This window comes from Bactrocera neohumeralis, chromosome 2 (assembly GCF_024586455.1).
Source record: "Bactrocera neohumeralis isolate Rockhampton chromosome 2, APGP_CSIRO_Bneo_wtdbg2-racon-allhic-juicebox.fasta_v2, whole genome shotgun sequence".
NCBI classification, from domain to species: domain Eukaryota; kingdom Metazoa; phylum Arthropoda; class Insecta; order Diptera; family Tephritidae; genus Bactrocera; species Bactrocera neohumeralis.
Genome location: NC_065919.1, coordinates 10,035,260 through 10,058,433, shown reverse-complemented (window position 1 = coordinate 10,058,433; position 23,174 = coordinate 10,035,260). Strand labels below are relative to the sequence as shown.

Below are 23,174 nucleotides of genomic sequence, written 5' to 3'. Positions count from 1 at the left end.
TTTCTCTTAAATTTAAATTACGTGTGCTAATAACATAAATAAAACTAGTTTTATAACTTTATTTCCCCCTTAATAAACAACCGCAAATTAAAGGTAAAATCGCGTATATCGGATTACGGCTCAGCATCCTCAGCGTCAAGTGCTCGATCCACGCATGAAGTCAGCAGCAGCAACCATTCAAATACAAAATCGACCACAAAATCTGCTGTATCCGCCACATCGCCGGCCAACGCCGCACGCATAGTTGCCACAGTTTCGCCCTACAACAGTTCGCCCCAGCATCAGGCAGCATACAGCAATAATAACTGTAGTAGCAGTCAGCTGGTGCCCACCAATACACCAACAGATTCACCACGCAAGTCACGCCAAGCCTGGCAGAGCAACAGCCTTAGCGAGAGTGGCGTATTCGTGGAGTCTGATTTCTTGAGCGACGTCAGTGAGAATAACGCCTGTACGCAGACCGATTTCGAGGACGAGAGTGCCGTCGGCTACGCTGCACGGGATCTCTGCAACGAACTTCAAAAGCTCCAGTGCACTGATTCGACACGCAAAAGCGGAGTTCACAATTTACCTGCCCGTTCGCCGAACACATCTCAATACTCACCAAATTTAAGCGAGCAAAAACAATTGCAGTATTACAAAGAACGGCTGGCGCTACTTGAAAGCAAAGTACTTATATACGAGAGTTCTGGCGATTTACAGAACAAGCGGTTAGCTGATCGACTGCAACGTGAAATTTTATTGGAGAAGGAATTGAAGGAACTTAGAGACCGAGTCGAATTTTTAGAAAGTGAAAATCTAACGCTTGAGGAGGAAAAGTGTGAATTCGAAGAGGCTGAAAACGATACACGTTTACGTCTACAACGGCTGGAGGTGGAGCTGGAAATACTCAGTCAGCGCAACGTTGAGCTTGAGATGTCCAGGGAGGCACTAAGTGCCAAGTATAAAGACTGTCGTTCTGAGTGTTTGATTTTACGCGAAGATCTAGGCGTTAGCGAGACGCAGATTCGTCATATTGAAGAAGATAAGCAGAAAGCCAAAGAAAATCTTGAGTTATTACACAATTTGATACCCGCAATTGTAGCGCACTACACCACGCTGGCGTACGCGCATTGGACGAACAATCAGACCAACGGCAAGCCATATCAACCAGACACATTGAGCAACACATATCAGATAGAATTGTGTGCGAACACTGAAAATAAAATGGGTAATGTAATGCCAATGGTTACCGAACGCGTAAATGATGTACTCCCCGCATTTTCGGGCAATCACTTCGAAAACGCAACGCCAATAGCAAACTTTAACTGCGAAAATCAATTCTATAGAAATGAAACCCCCGAAGTGCCGAATTGTGTGTGCCAGTACCTGAAAGAGGAAGTGAAGTGTTTGCGAAATCAGATTAAAGATTTAAACTCACGCCACTACGAAGCCATGGAATCGGCTGATACGCATTGGGTGGAATTGGAGCGTCAATACAAGGATCGCGAAGAAGCGTACCGTGCCAAGGAGTGCTGCCTTAAGGTGAAAATACAAAAACTACAGGACTGTCTGCGCGATGATGCACGCGCTGCTAATGAGAAGATTTGTCAATTGGAAGAGGCTGAAAGCGAACTGAAGAACTGTCTTGTACGCGTCTCCAAGGAGCACCGCGATTTGCTAGATGACAATGAATTTATGCGTTGCGAATACGAGCGACTGAAGGAGCAGTTAGATACGTTGAAGGCACAGCAGAAGCCAACTCTAGACCAGCTTGAGCAAGAGAAGAAGCGCAATAAGACGTTGAATGATGAATTGAGCTTTATGCGAAAATTGCAAGCAGAGACCGAGTGTAGGAATTTAGCTGAAATGGAATCACTGCAAGGACAACTGTTTGAATTAAAAAAGGAATTCCTGCACATTGAGGTGACGAACAGTGAGCTCAAAGAAGAAGTGGCAACACTGGAACAGCAAATTATTAAACTGCAAAATAATGAGAAGGATTTAGAAGACAAAACTCGAGTACTGCAAGACGAGGTCAAGAGCAAGGAGGAGATGGTGCAGAAGCTGGAAAAACGCCTAGAACGTTCAGAAGGCTATAGTTTGGCACAGGAGCTCAGCGGTAGCCCTTCGAAACGTTTCAAACGTGAAGATGTTAAGGATCTGAAAACCGCTAGCACGGGTTTAGGGAATGCATTGCGTAATTTCAAGGTAATTTTCTTTCTTTCTTATTATATATATGTACTTATTCTTGAATTTCATCTGTATCCACTTATATAGGAATGTGAGACAAGTCTACCTTCACACCAACAGTTCTCAAGTGTTGCACGCGATGTCAAACGTTTGGCAGATAGTCTTCTGCATGGCGACGCGGCCGACGATGAGGTAAGCATTACAATAGAAAATACTAAAGTAGAACTCCAAAAGTCCGAAAGCCCTGAGGCAGAGCTAGTGGCGGACGATGTAAATGCTGAGGAGAATCTTGTGATTCCCGAAATAGATATTAAGCCAGAAGCTGACGAAAATGATGTAGAGCCTGCACTTGGGCAAGATTTGACGATTGCAATGGCTTTGATGCCACAATTCGTTATTGACGAATGTCTCATGCCCATTTTCATGCCACCCAAAGAAAAACCCACATGTGTAAAGCAAATTAGCGAGGTGCCTTCCGAGCTACGCATGCTTTCAGCTGAGCCACGTGAGCCCACTAAGATTTCTGAAACCTTTAAACGACTTTCCTTAGTAACATCTCAAAGAAACCGTAAACGACGTATTAAGCGTCGCGTTCTTCAAACTCGCGTACGTCGTATTGTTTCGTGTTTCAACGCGCGTCGACCCACTCGTTTCCACGACGTCATTGATATTGACATAAGTCAATCGGAGGTACTACAACGCTGCGATAGCTTCCATTCCTTGCGGGAAGATCCCACGGAACCGCATAACAAAATAGATGCCTGCACAGAAACTATTTTCGACAAAATCGATAAAGAAACGGAAACTGAAGGCATCTATATAGAGAGTAAGGAGAGCAGTGTGCAGGTGAATGATGATATGAATCCCGAAAGGATACTCGATTGTGTGCCTTCACAGACGCGCATGTTCATCAATCTACTGAAAACATCGGTCATACAAGATACTCTAGAGGTAACGCAATTTAATAAGAACCTACTGAAACGTTGGGAAGCAGATAAAGAGTTTCGTGACGGTCTGGAGATATTGCAAACATATTCAGTTTTCGACACCAACAATAATGAACAAGTATCTGCCGAGAATTATGAGCACTTTGTGAACGCAATGTCGTGCTTGCATGTCCTCGAGGAGCTCTTCAAGCCGACTAAGGTGCCGGTGCGTATACTCATTGCGTACTCACATATACTATATGTCGTATAAACACTAAAACATACTACATACACTGGTACACAGTTACTTGAGTTGCATTGATTAATGATCGATTATTTGCGATTCTTTAGATCATGCAACAAATCGAGGATCAAATCAATGAACAACTTATGAGCTTCCATACCAAGCGCATGGAGTCGGAGTTCTATTGCACCGTTTACTATCCGGTGAAAAGAGAAATTAACTCGGAAAATACCAATGATTATGAACTGCTCTTGACCAATCCAATGTGAATACCGACGGTCACTGCAGACACTAAGGATTTGATTGTGGCACCTTTAATAAAAGAAACAAATTCTGAAAAATATAAATCTGTAAATAACGAATGTATTTGAAAGTATGTTTGCATGTGTATAATGAGTATGTACATACTATGTAAGAGATGAGATCTGTCCTTTAAATACTACAAATTTTAACGAAACTTCTATAACCAAAAACAGTAAGTTCTGGTGTAAACTTGTAATAAAAGAATGTCTTAAATAATGGAAAGCTGGAAACACTGCGTATTCTTTTCTTTATCTACATGGCTCTGACATATTTCTTGCTTGCCAATAGTATCGAGCTTGTTTGAATCGTCCCCGTAACGGTCTTTTTGTTCAAACGAGCAGTCGAGTTTGACGTCAGTCGAAATCTGACATTTGTTTTTCAAACTTATTCGAACAGAACTTTCAAAAAAAAAAAGAGACAAATTCAAATTAATTTACTTTTAACTTTCGTGAAATGTTAATCGAATTTCTTCTATTCGTCAAAATTTGCTGTAACAAGAAAGAAAAACTCGCAAAAATTTTTAAAAATATTTGGCAATTCATCGTATAATGGACACAGATAGAAAGCATTGCAATCGGCCAACTTGTGGCAATAAGACGAAATGTACGCAAATGAATAAAGATGCTAAACGATCTCCGATGACTTTGTGTAGACCCGGAGCTGAGCCGGCCAAGGCTGCTACGCCCAACGTTGGCAATTCGACGCAGATATTATTTGTTGATTCGAACTTCACGGAAACTCCTAGTGAGTATGACACCTTCTATGATTGCTATAGCGATGTTGAAATAAGTCAGACAAAAGCTGTGGTGTCTTCAATGTGTGGCCTAAGTGTGCCACCGCCTCCTGTAAAAGATTCTCGCATGTTTCGCGATGCACTCAAACAAGTTATTCTCACTGCTCAGACGCTCTTGGTCGATTTCGACAGAGGCGGTCGCAAGGAGCGTAGAGGGTGCGGTTCGCGTTGTCGATGTGATGTGCGCAATATTAAACCTCATACACAAACCGTACAGCTGGAGGTAACGGCAAAAGTAGCTACAAATAAATCGTCCACACCGCAAAATATTCGCATCGATCCAATCACATTTACAATACCACTGAAACTACACGTACAGGGACAACACCAACACAACATACCATACTCGGTGTCACATCAATCAAATGAATTTAGGAAGCCACCGCCGCCGGCTATGCTCGACCGGGATCCTATACCGAATATGTTTGCCTCGATGGAGCCAATACGCACAGCTATAATTACAGCACCACGACAGGAAATAAACAGTAAGACGGCATAAAAAAAGATCATGCCTAAACTAATGATAATTTTTGCTAGGTATACCCATGGAAGGAAGTGGACCAGCGTTTAATTTTCAATCAGCTCTATTACAACAAATGGTTGGTATCCCACCGGGGTTTCTGCAATTACCGTTACCTGGTGCTGAAGGTCTTATAGCACCGCCTCCATCCAAGGGAGTTTCGTCAAAATTACAAATACAAGTTCCGCCGCCACCACCACTAATGACATTAGGCGGGCCAGATGAAACAACGATGGTAAAAACGAAAAAGACTTGTAAAGGAACTTGCTCGGTCAGACGGCAGCAAGTGGCTTCGGCTGAAGCATTTTTATCACCGTCTTTAGCACCTGTTACTAAAGGACCATTTCTGACAACAATAACAACGTCGTCGGTACCTTCTGTGGGAGCAGGCAAATCACCTCAAGTATCGGAAACAAGAAGTCAAGGCGTATGTGTACTATGTGGACGTGGAGGTGAACAGCCAAGTAGGCAAATGGATGCATCTGTAAGAGCGCCTTGTGGAGTGTGCTCGAAAGGAAAATTTATTATGCCACAGCCGCAACCGGGAGAATTCCACCGTCCCATACAGAAAACGGGTACATTTGGTGAATATTCACGCTGTGATAAAACTACAGAATCGTTGGTGGTACTTGTTCCTCCAGCAATGCCCAAGTCTGCGGTTAGGACGGGTGCTGAATTATCGTCAAATACATGTCCCTTTACTAGTCTTCAGAAGCAAATGGAAATGCAGCGCCCATATGGTGCTGCGTGTCCAATAGGACCATCACTGTTGAAACCACAGCAACAAGATAATCAAATAAACATTGAGAAACAACAACATGATGTCAAACGTCCCTTGAAAGGTCCTTGTGGAATGTGTTCGACTGAGGTGCCGGCACCACCACCATTTGATGAGCCTTTCTTTAAATCAAAAGGACCATGTGGAGTATGTTCAAAACCTAAGCCAGCAGTTCAAAAGAGTCAAGAAGAAAAAATTCGTCCATTGACAACTCCTTCTGAACATATTAAGCCTAAAGGCATATGTTCAAATCGGCAGGAAAACCCTTGTGAAATTTGTCCAAAAAAATCAGCGGCGCCAAACGAGTTTGGTAATCCGCCGTGTGGAGTTTGTTCAAAAGCTGTTGTGGTAGCGGTGAAAACTGAAAAAACCCCATGTGGAATTTGTTCGAAAAAGTCAATGGCTCCAATAGAGGTTATGAATGCGCCGTGTGGAATATCTTCAAAAGCAATGGACGAGCCAGTAACATTGGCAAAAACTCCATGTGGAATTTGTTCAAAAGCAATTGACGTAGCGATAAAAACTGAAAAAACTCCATGCGGAATTTGTTCAAAGAAGTCAACGGCTCCAATGGAGGATATGAATGCGCCGTGTGGAGTTTGTTTACAAATGGAAAAACCACCATGTGGAATTTGTTCAAAAAAGTCAACGGCTCCAATGGAGGATATGAATGCGCCGTGTGGAGTTTGTTTACAAATGGAAAAACCTCCATGTGGAATTTGTTCGAAGAAGTCCACGACTGCAATGGAGACTATAAAGCCATGTGGAGTTTGTACAGAATTGGAAAAACCTCCTTGTGGAATTTGCTCTAAGAGGTCGGAGGCTCCAATGGAGATGAAAACTTCCAAAGTACCTTGTGGAATTTGTTCAAAAAGGTCAGTGACTCCAATTGAGGTTGTCAAAGGGCCTTGTGGAGTTTGTTCAAAATCAGTAGACGCACCAGTGAAAACAGGAAAAGCTCCTTGTGGTATTTGCTCTAAAACGTTAGAGACGCCAATAGAGGTTGTGAAAGGCCCTTGCGGAGTTTGTTCGAAGTCAGTAAAATCACCCGCGAAAACAGAAACGGCTCCTTGTGGTATTTGTTCCAAAAGGTCAGCGGGACCCGTGACAGTTGTGAAAGGACCTTGTGGCGTATGTTCGAAAGCAGTGGAAGAACCTATAAAACCTACAAAACCCTGTGGTATTTGCTCAAAGGACGCAACAGCGCCTTTGGAGGTCGAAACAGGACCATGTGGTATATGTTCTCGTGGAGTTACTCCATTTGTTATTGAGGAAATAGGACCATGCGGAATTTGTTCAAGAGGAGTCGAGTCTACTGTTACACATGATAACTTATCTGCTCCAATGCAAGAAATAATGGGACCATGCGGGATATGTTCACAACTGGTAAGTGGTACCCCTACGGTGGAAGCCGAAGAAACAGAAGGGCCTTGTAATATATGCAAAAAGGGACCAACGAAACCCGATTCTCGAGATATTTGTGGAATTTGTAAAAAAATGCGTGCTCCGGAAAGCCAAGCAATATCAGCCGTAGCTCCCTGTCAAATATGTGGTCAGGGACCAACAACGACTTCAGCTGGAAGAACTTGTGGAACATGTAATTTTACGCCCTCTTCACCGTCAAGTGGAAATAAATCATGTGGATCTTGCTTGGTAGCGCCACCCAAATCCTCGAACATTCGAACATGCGGTACCTGTATGTTACAACCTCCAACCAGAAGTGGACGCACTTGCGGCACATGTATGGTAATACCTACCACAGAGGCTATGGCCGAAATATCACCAAAAGTAGAGTCTGTCGAACATCGGGTATATAAGGCATTACCTCAACACAAAGATATTCACATTTGTTCGCCGTGTCGTTATGATCCGAGTCCACTAATTGACGAAGAGGGCAACGTATTTTGTCCACATAATTGTGGTTGTTGCTTATGCCCTTGGCGAAAACGTGCGACGGACAGCCAAATCGATCAAATAAAACATGAAAAAATCAAAGTTTGCAAATGTCGTATGAAGGGTTCTATATTCGCGGATTACACATCACGTGCCAAATGTAGCAATACGTCCTACTTTGATTGTTGCCCATGCCGCGAAAGAGCGGAGGCAAAATATTTAGAAATGACTGGTGAAGAGATGTGGAGTCCCGATGACAAACTGAAAGAGCGAGTACGCGGTGAACCCGTCAATTTGGAAGATGTTGTGGAATACAAACGCACGAGCACGCAATAGTTTCCGGTTGCCTAAGGATTGCTCAGAAACATTCAAATTTGAATTACAAATAGAAAACCAAAAAATGATATTAACACATAAATATGTAAATACACGAATATAAATCAAGGCGATGTTAAGACAATGTTAAATAAATTGTTCAGTTTTAGATCTTGAAATTGAAAAGAGTCTAATTTCTACAAGTTCTTGTGAGAGGTTTCAGAACCAGAAGTGGGTTTGTTCTCATATGCCCTCTGGCGGTTTTCCCTTAGTGGAGAGTTGTTGAATTTCCAATTTGTAGAAATACGTAATCGAAATAATTTACACCCCTCTAAACCATTTTCGATTATTACAACTACCTTTTGTTTTTTTCTTTGACAAGCTCGGACGAAATTTTGAAATTAAAATTATTGAAACAATTCGTAGATTTTGTCGAAATATTTTCTGTTATCTAATTTACGTTTTTTGGCGACTTGTCTTTTGTATTTCTTTTCCGTTTTTAGGCACTGCAGAGAAGTGCTCCCAAACTGATACTCACCGAGATAACGCACATTTAAGCGGCACCCAAACCATCCAACTACGTATAGAACCCCATGCACAGAACGCAGCGATGTCCTGCATCAACTATCCGTCTAATTATCGGGTAATTATGGAAACACCCATATCCACTATCAGTAATCAGCCAACAACAGCTGAGCAGCCGTTAACTCCGGTGCAATGTTCCTGTCAGCGTACTTTCCAACAGCCAAACCAACATCATCAATCCGCATATCCGCCGCCGCAGCCGCCGCAGCCTCCGCAGTCAACACCACAGCCGCCACATGCAACGCCGCAGCAGCAGCAAATACAACAATTGCACCAACAGCAGAAGTCATCACTTCAACAACAACAACAACAACAGCAGCAAATTCAGTTGTATCAGCAACAACAACAACAATTGCAGCAGTTTGTAAACTGCTTAAATCAACAGCCTGTGGAGCAGGCTTCGGCTAGCAAATCCAGTCAACAAGATTCGCAAAATTCGCAAGCTTCTACTGTAACAACAGCCGGTCTTTTCAGCAAAGCCTATTGCATTCGCTCGACATCTGAATCAGGTGGCCAGCTGAGCTGTCGCTGTCCATTTGAAATTTCGATATCCTCGGCACATCCACCGGCAAGGCCGTCCTATGAAATACGTTTACCAAGTGGCATGGCATCGTCAAATTATAGCGGTAGAAATAACTTGAGTGAGGAAGAGTTCTATTCTCTGAGTTCGGCATCTTCAGATCGGGATGATTGCATGCCATCGGCAGCGGTGAAAGGAAAAGCTAAAAGTGGCAGTAAAACAAAGAATCGTTTTGCAGACTGCGAATGCTCGCCATCAACACAAGAGAATAAGACCAAGGCGAGCGCGAACGCGAACGCGAACCCTCCACGAAATGTAGCAATACTTCAGTTGCTTCGCGAAGTCGTACAGTTAATCAATCAGGGTGACGAGAACGGTACTGGCTGCGGTTGTGGCGTTGCAACAACAAAAATGCGCAATATCGGCGCACTTGGTTCTGAAGAATCGATGGCCGATAATGGTCCATTCAATTCCGGTTTTAAAATAACATTCACACCAAGCCGTAAAGGTACCAGTCCAAATCAATCGATTGCGCATTCGGAAATGTCTGAGCCACAACCTGTAGGTCAGCCTGTTAATATACCACTACAGTTGCCATGTAATCTGATAATCACACCAAATTTGCTAACTTGTGCACCTTGCTCACCATGTGTACCTTTGTCTAATGTGGCGATCCCACCGCCGCAGAAGATGCAAATCACTGCTGGATCCGAAGCGCCGACAAAGTCTTTGAAGAAGGTAAAGGTTGGCGAAAAGAATGCTGAAGGCTATTGCGGCACCAAGGGCATGCCCTGCAGTTGCATAGGAGATCTGGAGCTAATCGAAGAGATAGCGACACTTGCGCTCGCTGCAGACCCCAAAAATCGCACTGAACCGTCTAGTCAGCCTTGCGAGGAAGATAGTCGATATGGTGCAGGCGCAACTTTTGATATTAGTCCGATTGTATGTGGCAAGGGTTGCCCTGAAGAATGCACCTGTAAGCAGCCATGCCTTTGTCCGGTACACGGCTTCTACCAACCGACTGCCATGCCTGATGACGAAGAATGCGAATGCATAGACGCCGATGATACTGGAATAGTCACAGAACCGAGTCAATCCCAAACTCATGTCTCCGCCGCACCATCCGCCACTGCCAGTCAGCGTACGAACCAAACGAACAAAACGAAAAGTGATTGTACCGAATGCAGCTGCTGCCATTGCCAGGCGATGCGTGATAAACAAAACTGTTCCACCATTGCAACTCAGAATCAGGCGAAGGACCAATGCAGTTGTAGTGAGCTGGTACGTACGAAATACCTAAATACGCAATTGAAACTGTTTTTAAGCCCATATATATGATATGTGTATATTTTATTTGACAGCGATTTTTTATCGATTCCATTATAATGGATCTGGATGCCATGGAGCAAGCGCGACGCAAGAAAAATGCCGAACAGGTAATTACTTATGAACAGAGCAATCGAAGAGGTTTAAACAATGACCTCTCCATTGCAAACGCGTACACGAGTACGAGTCGGTCATCTATTTAGGGGTTGCATGGGTTTCCTCGGGTAAAAAAACAGTCTTTATTCAACAATTTTTTGCTCACATAAAAAATGAAATATTTTATTAGAATTTTTTAATGTTACAAACAAACACTATTAACAACGAAAATCTGAAATCTTTCGAAAAAACTATTTTCAACTCGGCCTTTGCGACACCATTTTCGGTGCTCTCGTAAAAAGGATACACCCAAGTTGGCAGGATAACTCCTAACAGGATCATCTAAAGAGAAAAAATACGTGTTTTGGTTAAAACCTTAACCTAGAACTTGGACGACGGAAAGACGAATTGTATCTCAAAGACCTGTGTAAAATTTCATGAAGATCTTTTGAATAGTTCTCGAGAAATCTTGTCTACCGACTTCAAAAACACAGTTTCGAGAAAAACTCGTTTAAAGTCATTTAGCCTAACTAGCTTCGAACAAGCTCTAAAAGCTCTATCTTCGAAACTGTTACTCGGATAAACTCGAAAAGTTAGAACAATATTCTAGTGGTGTTGTAGAATTTAATAAGACAACAAAAAAATCGATTTTTTAAAACCCATAAACCCATGTAACTCCTTAAATTCTTATTGATTAAATTCCATTGTAAATTTTTTTTTTGCAACAAATGTATTGTTGTTTGTTTTGTATTTCATATTTATTTATATTTTAGAATACGACACCTACACGTGGTAGGATCTGCCCGCGTCAAAGCTTCCCCGTTACAATCACAGAAGTCTCCGACCTAGGCATCTCTTCGCTATACGTCAAATGGGTGATCCACGACTGCTGTGGAATTGGCGGCTATGAGGTAGAGTAACATTTTATAGAATCAAATAAATCATACTCATAACTACTCTCACTGTGCGCAGATCTACGTCGACGGTTATTTAACGAATCGTTATTTCCACTGTAATCACGAAGCGGCTGTGATTTGCGATGTCGATGTCACGAAGGCGCACAAGATAGTGCTAGTTGCACAGCCGAAGCAAAGCGACTGCAGCTGCGGTGACAACATGGAGAACAAGTGCAAGGAGTTGATGCGTAAGGGCGATGCCGATAAAATGGACAAAGCGAACGTGCCACCTTCGGCACTCTGGGTGCCCAGCATTTATTTATACGATCCTTGTGAGAAAAGGGAGGGAACGCCGATCAATCGCCACAACCTTTGAAGCACACATTTTGCGGTGGTTATGTGCGCGTGGCTTTGTGCGATGTTTGCTGGCAACTAAAAATTTAGTAACGAACAAAACAATTAATAACGGTGTTTACGAAGTTGGAAAGGATGAAGGGCGCGCATATTTTGGAACGTAGCAAAAGCTGCATGGAATATATATCCAAAAAGAAAAAAATAATAATAATAACACAAAAACAAAAACAACACAAACGCGAAAAATAGGGGGATTTTTAAAATTTAAGGTTCCCGTTAAAATTTAAAAATAGAATGACGTGAAATGCTAGTCAGTGAAAATTAAAAGTTAAAACTAAAAAATCACAAATTCGCAATTGGGCGCAAGGAAATAATATCTAAATATATATATGTATATACAAATAAATACATAAGTATATATGTATGGAAATTGCCGTTAGTAATTAGGAGACGTCTTAGCAGACAACGGCTCGATTCATTGAAAAGGACAATGCACTATAGAATTCGCATGCCAGATATTAAAAAATTTAAAGGAAGAAAATGAACGAAAAAACTTCAAAAAATGTCGAAAATACAAAAAAGAAGTGTGTATAATTACTATTCGCAACAATTGTCTAGACTTCGGTTTGTGCAAATTCGCTACTGATCCATTCGATCCATTAGCCAAAATATGTAGTTAGCATGTTTCAGCAGTGAGTTTGTACCAAGCGAAGTCGGTAGGAGGGCCTTCACAAAGCGAACGTTTGCCCTGCGTTCAACCATTATGAAAAGCAATAGGTTGCTTGTGTTGTTGCTATTTAGCACGTGCGTTCGGTACAGACGCATGCAAATAACTGAGTGTAATCAGGCATAAATGTACGGCGTCTCAGATGCGTGGCCGAAGTAGTGTAATGTACTATATGTAACTGTATGTGTACGTCTTGATAAATAAAATTTTAATGTTAGTCGAAGTTAAAAAAAAAAGTGCCTTAAAATTAATTTTAATGATGTAAAGCGGAGAAATCTCACAAAACTGCAATGAGTTCATACACATTTAGTTTTATTTTATTTTTATTTATTGCTTAATGCGCGTATTGTACAAACAGACGCAGAAACCAAACACAAACTGAATATCACAAATGTTTCGTAGCTAAGATTAATGCGAATTAAAGCCAAGTTTTTTTTCATTTATTTATACATTTTAAGTTAGTAATATTTTTTCATTAAATAAAAATCATTGAAGATGCTAATAAATTCCACAAAAACAATGTTCAACGCGCTGGCAACACTTTTCGCATGCAAATGGCGGCGTTAAAACCATAAACTCTAACGAATTTACTATTTATTTACTATTATCTAACTATTAATTGATTACACTTCATTTGAACCAAACTTGGTTTAAAATAAAAGTTGTTTTGAAATAAAAATGGCTTCAAAATAAAAATTGCATTTTTAAGTGCTAATTTACGTACTCTCGTTGCTGCCATTTTCCCACACTTTCCTCATTCGCCTACAATCAAGCACCAACTTCATGAATTTGTAAATACACCAACACTTCGCATGCTCATTGCGGCAAAAATGAAGTCCTAATCGGTGGCTTAAAGAAAAACGTTATGTTGCGTCGCTGTTTGTGCTTCACACAAAGCGCTTTTGCCTTAACATTTACATTTATTTTAAACGCTAATCAATTTGGTGTTAACCACTCAATACGAGTATACCTGAACGATGCAATTTATATATGTATATTGTAGACGCATCTTATTGCCTTGTTAAGTGTAAAGCACGTAAGTGAATTGAATTTATAAAGCAAAAACAAAAACAAAAAAATATTAATATTACATTGTAGTTAATTGTAAAAACATTCAACACACATGTAGAAACACCCATATTTTTCAAATAAAATTGTCTAGCGTATGTTTTTGCATGTTACAAAATACATACATACATACACACACATGGAAATGTTTACCATATAAATACGTATTTGTGTAGCGAAAAGCAAATATATAATTTTAAATTGTTTTGATTTTTTAAAAAGGATTAATTTCCAAAAAAAAAAAATAACCAGTTAATGAAAAAATATTTTAATAAATTTATATCTTCCTTGATATACTCATATACAAACGACACTGTGTTTCAATTGGGTTTGTGCGAATTTTGTATTGACAGATTTTCAGCAGGTTGGAAATAACACTGGTCAGCAATATTGTGAAGCACTGGCTAAATATTGTGACAAAAAAGTACCCGGAAATTGTAATTAAATACCCCGGATAAATAATATTTAAAAGAATGTATGTCGCTAAGTCGATAGTACTGTCCTTAATTACTGTGCCAAATATGAGCGAGCTATGTCAACCAGTTTGTTTACAGCAGGCGCTTAAGTCGGTACACCTCACTCGTGTGTTGCGATTTTTATAATGAATAAAAATATGGAAGAAAGAATTTGTCCCAACTTTTGTATTTCTAACCAAATTTCGTGTGCGGCATGTTGGAGAATGCTGTCGGTGATTCAGTTTTATCAAAGCCTGCAAAGACGGTCGAGAGTTATTTGAAACATGTCTCGTTCTGGACGACCCTCTTCAACTGATGAAAATATTAAAAAAGTGAATCATATGTTGCTTGGAAATCGTGAGGTAAGTGTTATCGAGCTGGCAAGAGAGGTCGACATCTCTCGCGAGTCCGTTCGAATGGTTTTGGTGTATTTTTTTGGGTATGAAACGCGTTCTTGCTCGACTCGTCCCGATAAAGCTGAATTTTTTTCAAAAAGAATGCCATAAACAAATCTCTTTGGACATGATTGATCGTTCGAACTACAATCAACAATCATCGGAATGGAACTCCGGAAAGAGGTAAAACAAAATTCGCTGAAGGAGTTGAAAGCCGTCACCAAAAGTGCTTTTGAAAAGTGTTTCGATGACTAGAAAAAATAAATATTGTTGAATTAGTAAATATTTTTCGTTTTATTTACAATTTCCGGGTACTTTTTTGACAGAATGCACATATCATATTTTTGTTGCTTTTGCATATTCAAATAACAATAAGAATAAAAAAGTTCTGCATTAGCTTTTATACATAAAAAATGGAAAAATTCAACCGAATAAAAATTCCCAAAAATTGTACAACTAAATAATTTACTAAAAGCTACAGAACATTCATTTAAAATTCATTCTTATAGGATATATTTTAAAATAGAGTTTCCTCCTTGTCTTGTTCCGTTGAAGTTTGTCTTATTACGAAACCAAATATAGCGCCTATAATGCTTTTAGTGTATTGGCATTGGTAACATCTCTCAAATTCCTTTATATCTTGATGAAAACATTCTCCTTGTTCTTTCGAAGAAGCTCTCGTATTATTATCAGTATACGTTTTATGATTTTTGACCTGCTTTGACGTTTTTTTTTTTCGTCTTCGGCTCACCTATACCACGATATTCGGCCGATTGAATGTCTGTTTGCGGGTTAATAGCATAGATCAAAGACTTATCGCCAGTAATAATATGTTTCATGACATCCTGGTAGTCGGAAAGCATTGTTTCACAGACGTTAACGCGTCCTAGATTTCGAAAAACTTGGCAATTTTGGAACCAATCGTGCTTTCACTTTTCTTAGGCCCAAATGATCTTTCAAATTGGTTTCCACTGATTCTTCCAATATTCCAAAGATGTCAACCAAGATCTCTGATTGTTAATGCTCAATTTTCAAGCACCAATTTCTTTATTTTATTGACGTGTTGATCATTAACTACTTTTTAATATTCAGAAAAATATGGAACAAATTTTTTTTCAAAATTTTTATAAAAAGCCTAAACCGACATTATGTACACTCTCGAAAAACCGTCAAAAATGGCTATAACTTAAAAAAGCAAATATTTTCGATTTGTAATCGGCTTTTCCCATATATATTTGCCTACATAAACAGGATTTATTAGGGCGAAAATAAGCAAAACTTTGTTCCATGGTTTTTAATATGTCTTGTAAATTTACTATCAATTTCCTCAAAAACCGGTATTGGAATCAAAGTTTTTAGAACTTCAAATTTTTGTGGCTTTTTGTTCGAAATTTTATATACTCTCTATCGAAGATATTTTGTAAAAAATTCTTAACTTTTGTTCGAACATCGACTGCTGCGAAATCAGAAAATTGTTTTCAGGTAGGTAGATAAAGGGGAGCAGAATTGCAGAAAAACATCCCTTGAAAAAGTATTGCGCTGAAGTTGTTGCTAAAGCCACTGTACACTTTGCCCCATTTTTAACCACGTTTTTCAGAAGTGAAGAGGTAAAACGTCTTTTCAGGAGACCTCGTTCCGAACCATTACAGTAGTTGATTCTTTTAAGTAATATTTGGCATCTTGGGAGGCTATTGCGTCAGTTTGTTTATTAAGAAAAAACTTCCTCAACATCTCTACAAAAGGTACTTTTATGTCCGTAGACCGAGTGCCACTTCTTTAGTAGCCGCTTGCATCTGTTGAGCCTGCTTTGCTTCATACGCGTTGTCAGATGATGTCCAATTGACCGATACTAGGCTTTCTTGTGGAAATCATCTCGAATCAGAAGCAACAGGCAAAATGTGGTTTCAACGTTTCTGACATAATGATTTTGATGTGAGAAATGAAAAATGTGGAAGACCACCAAAAATGTATGAAGGCCCTGAACTACAAGCAATATTGGATGGAGATGATACTTTGAGTCGAAAGCACATGGCAGCCTGTTAAATGTTGCACGGGAAACAATTTAAGACCGTTTGAATGAGCTTTCAGAACGGGAAAGATTCTAAAGTGTGCAAAATTGATGGCACATGAATTTAATGAAAGAGAAATGTAAAACCGAAAAACTTGTGAAAATTTGCTTCAAATACACGAAAGAAAGTCAGCTTTTTCATCGAATTGTCACAGGCGATAAAAAATGGATGAATGATGAATCCTAAACGGAGAAAATCATAGGTTAATCCGGGACAACCATCAACATCGACTGCAAAAACAGATCGATTCGGTAAAAAAGTAATACTCTGTGTTTGCTGAGATCAGAAGGGTTTGGGATATCAAGAGCTTCTAAAACCTGGTGAAACTCTTAATTATAATCGCTACAGGCAACAAATGATCAATTTGAACCATTTATTGATCGAAAAATTACCAGAATGGGCCAAAAGACATGGTAAAGTTATTTTGTTGCACGACAATGCACTTGCACACAAAGCAAAGTCGTTTCAGGTTACAATTTAAGTACTTGGCTGGGAGCTCCTACCACACCCCCGATATTCACCAGACTTGGCCCCTTCCGAATACCATTTGTTTTCATCAATGGGTCACGCATTGGCTGAGCAGCTCTTCGATTCTTACGTGGAAGCCGAAAAATTGGTTTGCTTCGAAATACAAACATAAACAAGCAAGAAAGGGCTAAGTTCGAGTGTATTTGAACATTACATGGCATTGCAACTTGCCTAGATCAAAGCCGAGGTTTGGCAAAGCTATATTTTACATTAAAAAAATTATATTTCCACCCTTTTATACCAGTATTTTCCCTGGAATTTCAGCTATAGTACATTGAATGTTGTCTTCGAGCTCCTCGAGCGTTGTTGGGTGATTTCCGTAAACTTTTGATTTAACATACCCCCGGAAAAAATCATCTAGAGGCTTTAAATTGCATGATCTTGGCGGCCATTTCAATTTGACATTTCTCGAAATTTCCAAGTCGCCAATATTTTGAAATAAAATGATGGAAAACTTTCCTGATTCGAGATGTAGCAATCCATGTTGTGGACACTAGAGAAAATGTGATCACCGAAGCTTTGAGTACCATGACATTCCGTTCCGAAGTTTTGAAAAACTATTGAAGATGTTGCAGCAAAATTCACAGAAATATTGTTGTATCTGTAAACTTTTACAAAACAAAAAAGGGATTTTTCTATTTTTTAATTTACGTTTTATTCAATAACATTCGTACGAATATATGAGGGGTTGATATATATTACAAACTTAACCTAACATTTACTGTAATAAAACTATGTTTAGATTACTTATAAACCTATAAGTGAAGCACAAATAAGAATGAATTGGAAGAGAAAAATTGTGAGGATTTTTGTATTATTGATGGAAGCCATTGTTTTTTGAATGCTTCCAGGGAAAATCTGTTGCGACTATTTTAGATGATTGAATGAAAAGGCAAGTGACCACTAATCAATATTAAATAATCGCTCACTTGTACTTATACGAGTATATGGATATCAGTGAAAAGGAGGCGAAAAATGCAGGCACGAGCAGTAGCAATATGCATCCTACTTAACTAATTTATATAACAGGTATTGTTCATGATATAGTAGCAGCCATTTACAATTATAACGGTTATAAAAATTATATACATATATACTTATATTAAAATATATGTAAAATATATGTACTCGCATGTGTATGTGTGTAGTATAGCTAATGGCTCACGCTTGGCTTCGCTCCCTATCTTAATTTAATTACAAATTAGGAGCTCTATATATGCTGCAAATGCAACTCTGTATTCGTAAAACTACAGTAAAGAGCAAGGCAATGAAACTAAAGAAGAGAATTGTCATTTATTTATTGTGCTAAACTTTGAATTCGTGTAAATACTAAATGCCCGTTGGATCCAAGGCCTCAGCGTTTGCACCCATCTACCTCCGTATACAGGGTTCGCAAGTACCGGGCACTACAAAAGACGGATGACACTCGGGACATTTAGGATTCTCGCCGAACCAATGTCTGTGATCTTCCGGCTCATCGTCGCCATGTTCAGGTATCTTTAGTAGAAATGAGTTGTACGCATCCGTCGACAAATAGCCAGTACGGCCCAACGGTTCTAAAGGAAATAGATATTCGGGCACCGAGTAGTCTTTGCGCAACTGTGTGATATCCGAAGCTGGAACGGCTATTGTGTCGGAGCGATCTGTTGCGACCACCAATGTATTTGCCGACTTCGGCTTTTCGGCATTTACACGGTGTACGCTATTTGGCTGTCCCGTCTCTTTGATGGAGCGCGAAATAGGCGTACGTGCGGTTGGATTATTTTCACCCGGCGCTTTTGTTGGTGGCGCAGCATTGATATTCGAGATTTGCTTATGCTCGGCCGCGTTTGTATTATCGCTGGCGCCACTGATGGCATTGTAATCGAATGTCGCTTCGGGATATTCGCGTCCATCCACACCAATTGGCGGATCCAATTTCGGTGGTTCAAGTCCATTTGACGGCATTTTCCACTCATAGTAGATGGGCGGCCCCTGTGTGGTAGCAATGTCATGTTGCACAAACTCTTGATGTGGGGGCAGAAGTTGTTTCGCTGGCGGTTTGATGACTTGGGCTCCGGTCGCGTCCGACGTATTTATGAAAGGTGTAGGCAAATGAAGACGATTTGTGGTAGGAATACTATAGTCAAAAGGAGAGTTCTCCAAGCTTTTTGGCGCGCCTGTGGTTGTAGTTACAGGTGGACGAGGTGTAGGCGGCTTAAAGCCTTGCGCTGGCGTAGGAGTGCGTATATCTTTGGAACTTTGACCGAAACTAGTTTGAATTAAATTATTCTGGCTACGTCCACCAATATTGGGTGCTTTTGTGGTAACACCACCGTTTGATACGGTGAAAGGTTTGCCCGCCAGCGTTGTTGGCCGGTTTGGCGCTGGTATGGGAGTTGTGGATGTAAACTTGTTCAGAGCTGGGGAGGTTGTGAAGGGTGTGGCAGGCGAAGTGCGTAGTGATGTCCTTGTGCTCACAGTGTCGTTTTCATTATAAATTGGATACAGGAATGGCGGCTCGTACACCTTAGATGGTACTTTATAAGGTAAATTTGTCGTAACTACAGTACTAGTGGTAGTGCTGGTTGCGGCTCTTGTTGTGGTAGTAGATGGAGTTGTTGTAACTGTAGGCGTTGTCAAAGTAATCGTACTTTTAACGTTGTCCTTATTAAGGAAACTTGCCGCTTTTCTGTTCGGTTGCTCAGCAGAGTTCAAATCAGCTGATGTATTATAACGAGTACTGTGACTCGTACCTAAGTCCTCGTGCTCACCCGATTGACCGCGCTGATGTAGCGCTGCGCTGTTGAAGCGATTGTTTGACAGGCCACGACCTGATGTCTTTGCTACGGTTGGCGGTGCTGGTTGCGTTTTGGGCACAAATTGTACGTTTCCACTATTTGCTTGCGAAGTGCTGTCGTCCGAGATCTGTGCTTCGTAGGCTGGTGGCAGTATAGTGCGGCTCGGTGATGGTATTTTCCAGTGTTGCTGACCCGGTGTCGACTGTGTGACAGCACTGAATTTGTCCTGTATTTTTGGAGTATCGCCAATTTGTATTTGATTTTGGATCGCCGGAAGTTGCTATAGAAAATATAAAAAAACAGGTGAGAAAGACATTGTTAAGGGTACCACAATTGTCCTTTGAATTTAAAAAGAGACAAAAGCGACACAAAAACTCTGAGAATTTGGAGTTATTTCTACAAACCTTGTACTGATCTCTGAATGATTCTCCAGAGTAATCTGGTGCATAAGGTCGATCCAAGAGGTCAGGACGGGGTGTACGCAAACTGTTTTCCTCATCGTTCACAAACGGCTTATCCCGTTGTCCTGCATTGAAAACGAAAAATATGTGAAATTCTTTTTATTTGGAAGTCAAGTTTATTGTGATATTCTGCGATAATAGCGAACCGATGTTATTATTGTCTTAGCTCATCTAATTTAGATTTGCTCGTACTATTTCATACTCACCAATTAGTAAATTCGCTGCATAGTCGCTTTCTGCGCGTGAACAATTCACCATATACCAGTGATCGCAGATTAGCATGCGCTGCTGGAAAAGCGTCGTATTGGGGCACGAATAGCTGAATTGGCGTCCCAAACCGTCGCACATATGGTACACCTGCCAAAGTAAATTTGGATTAGTACGTTTAGAATTGCCAATTATAGGTCATCTTGGTAAGAGTAGTAGGCAAGAAACGCTCGTAATATATATACCTGACAGCCAGTTTCAACGTCTGCGTAGTAACCCGATGGCCGTCCAGAACAGGAGAATGATGTTTTATCAAATACACGATGAGCACCAATGGCATTTTCACTCTGAAAAGACAATAAATCAGTAAATTTAGTTAATATCCTATCTCTAACAACGCCTCTTAAAACTTCAGAATTGTGGGATTATTAAATATATGTACTATTCTATTTTCCTTTAGTATTATAAAATTATAGAAAATCAAAAATTGTATGCTCTTGCAACATGTTGCTTCAAATACGTAGTTTTGTTCACCTAACGGTTGTTTGTATCAACTGAATATAAACAAGTTAAATATAATATGTAAATAGGTGTGGCCCGTCTCCTAACCTATTTAATGTACATATCTCCTAAACCACCAAATCTACATCAAACAAATTCGCCTTTTTCTTCTTTATTGGCGTAGATACCGCTTACGCGGTTATAACCGAGTTTATAACAGCACGCCAGTCGTTCTTCTCTGAAGGACAGAGTCATGTGTAGAAGTTCACGCAAGTGAGGAAAATTCTCTGAGTGCCTTTCACTTGGAAGTGGGCAGATACGATTATTTTACATATGTCTCAAGCAGCTCATGACTTCCGGCCTTAGACCAAGTATCCTCTGGGTAGCCAAAGAACATCTGTTTGAAGGCTAGCTAAAGTGAGAAGGCGAACCATGCCTCCCGAGGAATAACTAAATACGCCAGAAACATTATCTTTAGCATCGGGGACAAAGCCGTTTTACGGCGAGTACCGGAGTCAATGGAACGTAGAGCTGTACGAGATATACGTATAAGAAGAAAACCTATAGTTGGCGTTGGACCTAAAATATCGGTCAATATTTGAGATATGTAATAGAAGAAGAAGAAGCATTTCCTAAAAATAGTATGTTTGTATGTTAAAAATGGATTGAATGGATATATAGCTAATATAAAGATTTTCGAACTTCCGGGTGACTTTATTCTGCATATATCGGGCAATATGTGAGGAACCCAAAATAAGCGCTTCCTTACTTGCTCTGGTCCAATTGCGGGATTTACGGGACCTAACACGCACATCACTAGTAAGTACATACATATATACATATGTATATATGTACATAGGTCATATAATTTTGACTTAGAAAATGCAAAGGCTGGAGACATACATCACAAGCAAAATTACGACGCTGCGGACCAACGAAAACAACTGCGGCCACAACAACAATACTCCACTCTTTCTCAACAGCTTCGCCGAGGGCAAAAACAAGATAAACTCTGGGCAAATGGAAAAAACGTCAGGCGGTAAAAGTGTCAGTCAGTAGTTGTAGTAGCTGCCCGACGAAGAGAATGACGGGGAAACTATTTGATGCGCTGTGGCAAGCAAATGTGGCGCAATAGAACGGGTAGCTGACAAAGTTGTTCGTTGCAGGTTACAGCGTGTCAAAGCGACATTCATGACAAGCGGCAATAAACTTCAGCTTTTTATAAATTTTCCGCTTTGTTTTTGTATGGTTACTTGACTTGTGTCTGTTTTTTGTTGCAAGTGAGTATACTGGTATCGTGTGGCAAAGTGGGTTTTGGTGATTACGCGCAGCAGATGAGGCAACTGCATATTTGTTGCTGGCGTATCGATAGCGGGCGGGTTTACAGATTGCAAATCACAAGCGGTTCCACAATCCAAAAAAAAATTATTTCTGCTGTCCTATCAAATATTCGGTGGCCGCGTACAACTTGTGAAACCCTACACAGTTATCTAGCAGTTATGATGTGTTAATTGTAAAAGATAAATGCCTAAATAAAGCTTTGGTGTAATGGCACAGCAACTAAGGCATGTTAGGTTTTGAAGTTCATTGCAAAATGTCACGTTGAATTGAAGCGAGATTTTTCGAAATTTGCTGAGTCAGTTTATTTTATTTAACATTGAGATGCCCTCCATTAGGGCGTTATTACAAGTAATTATTAATTTTTAGCTATTCTATACATTTAGCACGTTTTTGCTAAACCTTTAGAGAAGTTCACGATTATAAGTTTCTCCATTTATCAGATTGTAATTTGTATTTGAAGATCCGTTTACGAAGTAATTAAAAGTGTTAGTACGAGGGTTGGCTTTATATTTTAGGATTAGAGAACATAAATAAATATTAATCAACGAAATCGTTGTTTCGTTGTTTTTAGTTCTTTAAAATACTCTCCATTAAGATCGATACACTTTGGCATGCGTTTGCCACTCTGATGGAGGTGTCTTCAAAATATTCGTACTGAACTCGTCAACCGCCTTTTCGTGTGTCGAAAAACGTTGATACATTAGTTTATTTTTTACGTTCGGGTATAAAAAGAAGTCAATTGGTGCCTAGTCAGGACTATACGGTAGATGACACATCAAGTCGATGGTTTGAGGGTTCAAAAATATAATTGTTTTAGTCGATGTGTGAGAGCTCGCATTGTCATAGTGAAGATTGATCTCTCTTTGGCGGTTGTTTTTCCTTATTTCTTAAAAGACATCTGACAAACAAATGTACCACTCA

At 40.1% G+C, this 23,174-nt stretch overlaps 4 protein-coding genes across 7 annotated transcripts in view; 3 read left to right on the top strand and 1 right to left on the bottom strand.

Moving 5' to 3' along the window:
- The window catches only part of LOC126767817 (putative leucine-rich repeat-containing protein DDB_G0290503), a 139,421-nt gene extending 130,875 nt beyond the window's left edge, over window positions 1-8,546 (top strand). For 3 of the 4 annotated variants that reach the window (XM_050485468.1, XM_050485469.1, XM_050485467.1), the window contains 3 exons: window positions 94-2,190; window positions 2,260-2,364; window positions 8,448-8,546. In XM_050485468.1, coding sequence (XP_050341425.1) covers window positions 94-2,190; window positions 2,260-2,364; window positions 8,448-8,501 — 2,256 coding nt within the window. In that variant the 3' untranslated portion in view covers window positions 8,502-8,546. Of the gene's footprint in view, window positions 1-93; window positions 2,191-2,259; window positions 3,325-3,449; window positions 3,627-8,447 lie in introns of those variants that run through there. The other variant, XM_050485466.1, reaches the window with a different exon arrangement.
- Window positions 3,841-8,077, top strand: LOC126767820 (nascent polypeptide-associated complex subunit alpha, muscle-specific form). Its single transcript, XM_050485475.1, has 2 exons — window positions 3,841-4,923; window positions 4,976-8,077. Exons 1-2 carry the CDS (start codon window positions 4,194-4,196, stop codon window positions 7,963-7,965), a joined length of 3,720 nt encoding a protein of 1,239 aa, XP_050341432.1. The 5' UTR covers window positions 3,841-4,193; the 3' UTR covers window positions 7,966-8,077.
- On the top strand, window positions 8,468-13,824 carry LOC126767822 (AP2-associated protein kinase 1). Its single transcript, XM_050485483.1, has 4 exons — window positions 8,468-10,330; window positions 10,411-10,485; window positions 11,245-11,382; window positions 11,444-13,824. Exons 1-4 carry the CDS (start codon window positions 8,555-8,557, stop codon window positions 11,741-11,743), a joined length of 2,289 nt encoding a protein of 762 aa, XP_050341440.1. The 5' UTR covers window positions 8,468-8,554; the 3' UTR covers window positions 11,744-13,824.
- Window positions 13,825-17,593: 3,769 nt separating this feature from the next.
- Window positions 17,594-23,174, bottom strand: part of LOC126767823 (mucin-5AC) — a 52,736-nt gene continuing 47,155 nt past the window's right edge. Inside the window, exons 4-7 of the mRNA XM_050485484.1 lie at window positions 20,657-20,758; window positions 20,411-20,561; window positions 20,148-20,269; window positions 17,594-20,023 (exon numbers count right to left, since the gene is read on the bottom strand). Coding sequence (XP_050341441.1) covers window positions 18,335-20,023; window positions 20,148-20,269; window positions 20,411-20,561; window positions 20,657-20,758 — 2,064 coding nt within the window. The 3' untranslated portion in view covers window positions 17,594-18,334. The remainder of the gene's footprint in view (window positions 20,024-20,147; window positions 20,270-20,410; window positions 20,562-20,656; window positions 20,759-23,174) is intronic.

Excerpts from the sequence above, each read along its gene's own strand:
- LOC126767820 (XM_050485475.1), top strand. The coding sequence starts at position 4,194 with ATGGACACAGATAGAAAGCATTGCAATCGGCCAACTTGTGGCAATAAG. Across the intron at positions 4,924-4,975 it reads ACCACGACAGGAAATAAACA|GTATACCCATGGAAGGAAGT; the intron begins GTAAGACGGCAT and ends AATTTTTGCTAG.
- LOC126767822 (XM_050485483.1), top strand. The coding sequence starts at position 8,555 with ATGTCCTGCATCAACTATCCGTCTAATTATCGGGTAATTATGGAAACA. Across the intron at positions 10,331-10,410 it reads AATGCAGTTGTAGTGAGCTG|CGATTTTTTATCGATTCCAT; the intron begins GTACGTACGAAA and ends TTTATTTGACAG. Across the intron at positions 11,383-11,443 it reads GTGGAATTGGCGGCTATGAG|ATCTACGTCGACGGTTATTT; the intron begins GTAGAGTAACAT and ends CACTGTGCGCAG.